This window comes from Micropterus salmoides, unplaced genomic scaffold, assembly GCF_014851395.1.
Source record: "Micropterus salmoides isolate LMB-PRFRI ecotype aquatic unplaced genomic scaffold, ASM1485139v1 Ms_hic_scaffold_9, whole genome shotgun sequence".
NCBI classification, from domain to species: domain Eukaryota; kingdom Metazoa; phylum Chordata; class Actinopteri; order Centrarchiformes; family Centrarchidae; genus Micropterus; species Micropterus salmoides.
In genome coordinates, this window is record NW_024044681.1 from 19,197,750 (window position 1) to 19,204,991 (window position 7,242).

Genomic DNA, 7,242 nt, shown 5'->3' on the forward strand with positions numbered 1-7,242 from the left:
CCAACATTTTGAGGAAAGTCTCTCCCAGAAGGGTGGGAGCTGTTCTAGCAGCATGTTTACGGCCATGGTTTAGGAATGAGATGTTCAACAATCACATAGGCTATAGAAGTAATGCTCAAGTGTCCACATACTTTTGCAAATATAGTGTATTTGTGTAATAGTGTAGAGATATAAACGGCTGCAAGTTTATTTTTTAATCATGAATTAAGCGCAGTTTAAAGTAACTGCAGTACAACAGTCAAAAAATAATTTCTATATCCTCCCTCATTTGCCTCCGAGGATTCAGGTGAAGGTTTCCAGTTTCAGGTGCCCAACCCCTTCTCCTCCACAAGGCTCTGGACTCAGGTAGAAGGATAGAACCGCGACGACCTTCTCTCTTTCAGTTTTTAGAAACGCGTAAAGACTGAAGGTAATATTTTGAGTAACATGTGGCCACAATTTATTGGAAATTTAAACTCGTTTGACCTCATAGAATCTTGGCGTCAAACTTTTGTTTCGACTGGAGACGGCGTGGCTTAAAAACACGTTAACGTAAGCTAACGATCTCGTGACATTAGCAAAGCTTAACATGACTTCAGATGTTTGAGCGGTGAAAACGAGAGGAGCTGATGTTTGGCTCACGGGTTTGTTTCTTGTCTCTCATAATGTTTTGGCGTTGACATAGCATTTAAGTCAGCCAACTGTCATTCAGTAATGCGAGCTAACTAGTTAACAAGATGTCGCATTGAGTCGTTCACCTTTGCTGGCTGCTAAGTGATTAACCTAAATAGGCTAATATTTGGCAATTAACAGGTAATTATACTGTCTATATCTGTCTATTCATCTTTCCGTTACTTTCTCGATTAATGTTAAGTAATCATTTGGTCTAACTGACAAAGTAGAGAAAAACAGCAGAACATGTCCACTCACGTTTTAGAAATGAATATGTAAAGTTAAGGTAAAAAAAAAAATACATCAGCCGAAAAGTTTGTTTCCCCCAGGTTATAAGGGCTCATGTAAGATATGAAACCAATGACCAAGTTACTGAGGAAAAATAACATAATTTAGCGCACATGTAGTTTTTGTCCGATCAGCAACTAAGAGTAGCTAACGTTACATTTTTCAGTGATATGTTAACGTTAAGTGAAAACAGATTAATCTAACGTTATCCGTCTTTAGATTCACTAAATTGTTTAATTTTTAGTGAAATCTGTCTTTTCGTTTGTAAATATAACCAAACAATGCCCATGGATGTCTTGTTTAGCCATTGTTAATGATGTGCCTACTGTGGCAGTTAGAGTAGGGCTGCGTTCCGATCCACACTGTACATAAACAGTACTCCCTGCTCCCTGCTCCCTGCTCCCTGCTCAGGGAATGTCGGTTAACGGAACTTCCCTCGACAAAATTCTTCCATTGGGAACACCCTGCAACATCATCAAAGCACACGTCAGTTCCGCCGTGTTGGACTCTCACTTAAAATGGCCGAATACCCTGTGCAGTGCACTTAGCAGGGAACTACTGGTCGGAACGCACCTGTTTAAAATAATGCTAGGGATGCACTGAAATGAAAATTCTTGGCCAAAACTGAATATAATGAAAAAAAAATTCCATTTATTTTGCCTATTTTACCATTGCATAAATTAAATAGTCAAAATATGCTTTTTACTCAGTGTTTCCCACAGGATTTGGAGAGAGTCTAGTGGGTGGGTCTGAGGCCCAAGAGGGTGGGTAAAGTAAATTACATGTGTCCATTTACTTTTAATGTACACATGTAAATGTTTTATAAATCTTATTTCCATACTGTATAGACACCTTATTTTGAAACCGACGTTGTCACATGTGTATCCTGGCGCTAAATTCATCAAGTCAGTTTGATAAATAATGTTGTATGTGGTTCTTGTATCGTGCAACATGAAGACATCACAGCCTGTATTCCGGTAGGACTCTCACACTGCAACACTTTTCTTTGTAAAGAGAGAAAATGACATGAAGTCGCTAACCTGCCTGTCAGCTTGCACTGGTCCATTTCAGTGGATTTACCATAAAGGCTTGAATATGTGTGCACTCCAACTTTAGGTGCGGCTAGCTTAATCGCCTTCTCATAAACACTCAAAAGCGGGTCAGACCGTTTGTTGCCTTTTCTAAGAAGTCAGCCACAGATGGAGTGGATGTGCTAGGTGACAATTCAGCAGAACAGTGTCTGCAAACTGAGATTTTTGCGTCTTTCCCAGACACTTTAAAATGCTTCCACACTGCCTACATGTCAACTTAATTGTTTGGTAAAATTTATTTGGTCTTTTAACGTATTAGGCCGAACACAGAAAGTGCTTTTTTCCTATTTTCGGCCGATTAATTTAGGTGGCCGAATTTTGGTGCATCCCTAAATAATATATTTTATATTATTTATTTTAAATAACTTGAATGTGTTTTCTGCTTTGAAATGAAGAATTTTGTTAATTATATGGGCACAGTTAAAAGCTGAAACCCTCACACCAACTTAATTTCATTTTTCTTCAGGTTGCTTGAAATACATGGCAGATCCAGATGCATTTAAATACAGTCCAAGGAGACGTGGTGCTTGTTTTCACTCTTTGCCAGACTTCGAGCCAAGCTTGCACCTTGACCCTCCTCGGACTCCTCATCTGACAGATGACGTGCCTGATTATGGCAGCGCTACTGAGCCGAGGTAATGAAAAACATGGCAGCATTAAAGTGCACAACATATTTAACGTGAATATTAAGAAGATAAGAAAAAGAAAGAACAGGAGAAGAGAAATACTAATTACTGAAGAAGTTGAAGACTACTACTACTAATAATAGTAATGATAGCCATTCACAACAAAATCTCACATGTAGATTATTCAGTTACAAAGAATGTATTGCACATTACTGGAAAGAAACAGGGGAAAATGTTTAAGACCATTTAAAAAAGAAATGAGAGACTAAGCGCATCTCAGGTCCTCTGGGAGGTTACTCCAGAATCTAGGGCCATAAAAACTAAAGGCAGCTTCTTTGGACTTTGAATGGACTCTTGTTACAGCAAGAATATTAGTACCAGATGTCTTCTGTCTGGCTGCCTTGTAGCTTTTAAGTATGTCTAACATATATGATGGAGAAAGGCTTATTGCTAAATGTACATTTGTCTGGATAGAGATGGGAGTATTTTTATGGGTTTCCAATACCCTCCTGGTCCCACGATGGGCATAATTCATTCAGAGCATTCCTTGAATTTTTAGCGCACCGCTAACTGTCTTAATAAACGTGACAGATACACTGTCACTGTTCACACTCTTGCACTGGGCCTGACTTAACCATTTCTCTTTTTCACTTCAGGGTTTGTTTGGAGAGGCACTCTTTAGCGTGTTTTTTTTTTTGTCAACAGCAATTTGGCTTTTGTTTTGTTGTGTCTGCTTGTTACTGAGGTTTTGGATCGGACAGGTGAGGAGCCTGCTGGCAAGTGTGTCCGTCGGTTACTGAAGCTCATTAATGAGTGCACCCATAGTTTGAGGACAATGCACAACCCACTAGCTCATTTGGTTGTGACGCATGTCATGTATTTGGTTTGAGTCTGTTCTGAACATTTGTTGCCTTTTTTTCAAAGCTCCCCAACTCAAAATTTAAATGAAGCAGTGTGATCTCATTTGAGAGTCACAGGCTATCCCTTCATGCTTGTACTTAAACATGCAGGTAGAGAAAATGGTTTATTAGGCACTGGTGAGCCTTGTAATGATGCTTTGCTCACCCTCCAACTTAACCCCTCCTTTCCTGGTCAGCACTTTTCATCTAGAGGGTTTTTGCACTAAAAGGAAAATGGCCAAAATGGGTTCAGAATTGCACTGAATTGACAATGGTGGTATGGAAAAAAAATATTAGCAGCTTTGTCTAATTTAACATGTTATTTAACTGTCTAGCTACTGTTGTTATTTTGGAATATGCAAATGTTAAATTATGTTCAGACATTTTAAGGGATCAGCTGCTCAATTTACAATGGTAAATCGCGCCATTTCTTTATACTGCCCTAGGAAAAATCTACATGCTTCCGGAGATCATGACCAAGGGAAAGAGGCTTTACTTCATGAAGGTGGTGACAGACCCACAATGGAGAGGACTTCCATCCAAAATCTCAGAGATAAATTTGATTGTGGCGACGACGTCATATTGGAAGATGAGGTAAAGAAATGGAAAGCAGTTATTTCAGTGTTTCCCACTGCTTAAGTGCTGTTGCATTGCACAGGCCATATGTTAAATGTGCCAGCTTATATGCAATTATCTGCTTTCATGTGGAAGGTGTCCTTCACAGACAATAATAAATGACGGTATTAAGCTATATTTGACAACATCTGTGATAATTAACAGCAGATTACTTGACTGGCAAGCATAGCAGAGCTTGATACCATTATCCTGCTAACTAGAGGGGTTCAAAACCACCTGCAGCAACCTTGTCACTTAAGATGTGAACAACCGGAATATATTCTCAATGTTTATTTCACATTTTAAGGGCTGGGGCAATTCGTTGAAGTAGTCTATGTAATCGATTAGTAAACACGTCGACTCGCATTACCTGCGTCAAAGTGTCACTGCATCCGGTGTTAGTGGGATTCCCCGGACAAGCTCCAGCTAGGAGACCATGCCTTCGAGTATCTAAAGTCTGGGAGTATTTTAGACAGACACTCAACAACGTGCTGCTCTGTGAATTGGAAATAGCTTCACTGCAGCACAACTGCTGTCCACAAATACGTGAAGCCGCATCCTGGAGCACTTTGTCTAGACGGCAGCACCGCAAATCGTGTTTACTTTCTTGTGTCTCCACACAAGCATGGCGCATTATCAAGTTGGGATGTGACAATAAATCCATACGGCAATATATCATTGTACATTTTTCCATGATACTGTATTGATATTCCAGCCCATCATATCGATAAATAATATTAATAAAAAATAGTGCTTCGACAGTTAGCTCAATGCTAACATATAATGGGAATCTCCATTAACGTGCTAAAGGACATTAGCATAGCGATTGCGAAAATACAACCCTAACATAAACTACACATTTTGCTTCACATGCTGAACATCCTGAGTGACATACTGTGCAAATATTTAAAGTACGTCTTTCCTGAGCTCTGTGTGAGATAAAAAAGCTGCTGACTTTACTGTCTTGATCTGCTACTCTACTGCTTCAGCACTCCACACAGACCAGCTACAGCAAACCCAAAGGGTCAAAACTCAAACCTAATATTCCCAGTGGCCTAAAAATACAGCAGTCAGTAGGAACAGAAAGGGAAGCACAATGCTGTGTCATTGAACAGTTATTAATATAATGTGATGTACAGATTAGACTTAGGTGGTACACAGCAATTTGTATTGGCAGTAAAGAATTCAGTGAATTTGCATTTTATTTGCCTTTTATAAACAAATGTTTTGATAATATTTTTTCATAGTTGCTCTGTAGTTTTATTTACAGACTGAGCAGAATTGTGCTGTCTAACAGTTTGGATTTGCAGCAAATAAATATAACTTTTTCACAGGCATTTTGTATTAATAGACAGATATCCTGATGTATCACTTTATCAAGCAATATATATTGATTATCACAGAATTGATGTATCGTGATATTATCATTATCGTGAGTCGTGTATCGTATCATATCGTGAGGTACCCTGCGATTCCCACCCCTATTATCATCACGAGGACACGTAGTCCGTTAAAATGTATTTTAGTATTTCTTTATCGCCTTCATGTAAAAAGTCATTTCTGGCCCACCGTGTGTCATCTAATGTTCGGCCGTTTCATATTTTCTCTTTTTATTTAGCGGCCACGTATGAGCGAGAAAACAGCTGAATCTAACATTACAGACGATCTGTGACTGTCTGCACAGTCTGTGAATCATTTCAGTTGTTTTCTTTTCCCCACATTGATGCAGAAATAAATGTGATTATCATACTGCATTACTCAATATTGAAATAAATTTAAACTTTTAAAAGTAAAGTAGCCTAATTAATGTCTGTTATTGTTATTACTATCACAACACATCAGTGACGTGGAAATTGGATTAATTTTAAAATATGCTGCAATTCAGGATTATTGAATAAAATCTAGAATTATTGATCAGACATGTTTTTGATATTTATTTTGGATAAATTGGTATGTTTATCGAGTAACTTTTTTTTCTTTAGAATACACAAAAATAATCGTTAGATTAATCGACTTAAAAAATAATCGTTATGTAAAGCCATTTTACATGGTTTGTTTACATGTGCTGACAGTGTCTTGACAACAACATGCTTTCCTAAATTAAGACAAAAGAAGTAGGTTCAAGGTTGATAACACGAGAAAACCACAGTCTGTACTTTTACCAGAATTATTTTGTTCTTCTCAGGAAGTAGACTCAGTGGTCCTCTCTCTCCCTGGTATGTCACCCGCTGAAAGCATACTCTCAGATGAAGAGCTCCTCCTGGACCCAGACAAGAGCATTAAGACTGAAGGTGCAGTAGTCACATTGTGTACTGTCCACATTCAATATCTAATTGTAGTCTGAATATGCCACAAATTAGGTTTGGGCTAGTCCAGAGTGCTTCTGCCTCTCTGTATCTGTCCTGGTCACAAAATTGTGAAATAAATTATTCAAATGTGACCTCAAGTTACGGAATGATGTGATTTAATCACAATAAACAGATCAAACTGATGCTGAAATAACTATATATATTGTGCCGATTTGCCAAACATTTGAATTTATGCTTTGTCAGGTCTGTCAGCAAGTTAGTAGGACCTTTTTTTAAATGTTTGTTTTTGAATGGAATGGGGTTCAGATCAATCAGGGCTATGCTATGCTAACTTGTTCACAGTGAAGTACGACAATAGCTGGAATAAAGTTACAGACACACATTTTCTGAACTCACCAGGTAGTTCAACTTCCTCGCTTTCCTTTCTCCAAGCAATGTCCAGTTTTGTCTGTTTTTTATATAGATATGAAGTGGAAGTCCAACAGAGGTCTCGGTGCGAACCGACGCTAAGACTTACAACCAGGAGACTGCTGTTCGTGTCCCATGTGAAACAAAAAGTCAACATTAAATTGTGTTAACTTACATACGTAACTTAACTTAAGTACATACGTAATACGGATGGGTCATGATTTTGTATATGTATACACATACATATACGTATACACATACATACACATATATGTGTATGTATATTATATATGTATATGTGTGTATGTATGTATATATATATATATATATATATATATATATATATGTGTGTGTA

General features: G+C 38.0%; 1 protein-coding gene across 2 annotated transcripts in view; it reads left to right on the top strand.

The window, feature by feature from the left end:
- The first annotated feature begins 306 nt into the window (after positions 1-306).
- Positions 307-7,242, top strand: part of adad2 (adenosine deaminase domain containing 2) — an 18,160-nt gene continuing 11,224 nt past the window's right edge. The window contains exons 1-4 of one of the 2 annotated variants that reach the window (XM_038709433.1): positions 307-409; positions 2,497-2,665; positions 4,002-4,149; positions 6,356-6,461. In XM_038709433.1, the coding sequence (XP_038565361.1) occupies positions 2,511-2,665; positions 4,002-4,149; positions 6,356-6,461 (409 nt within the window). In that variant the 5' untranslated portion in view covers positions 307-409; positions 2,497-2,510. Of the gene's footprint in view, positions 410-731; positions 793-2,496; positions 2,666-4,001; positions 4,150-6,355; positions 6,462-7,242 lie in introns of those variants that run through there. The other variant, XM_038709434.1, reaches the window with a different exon arrangement.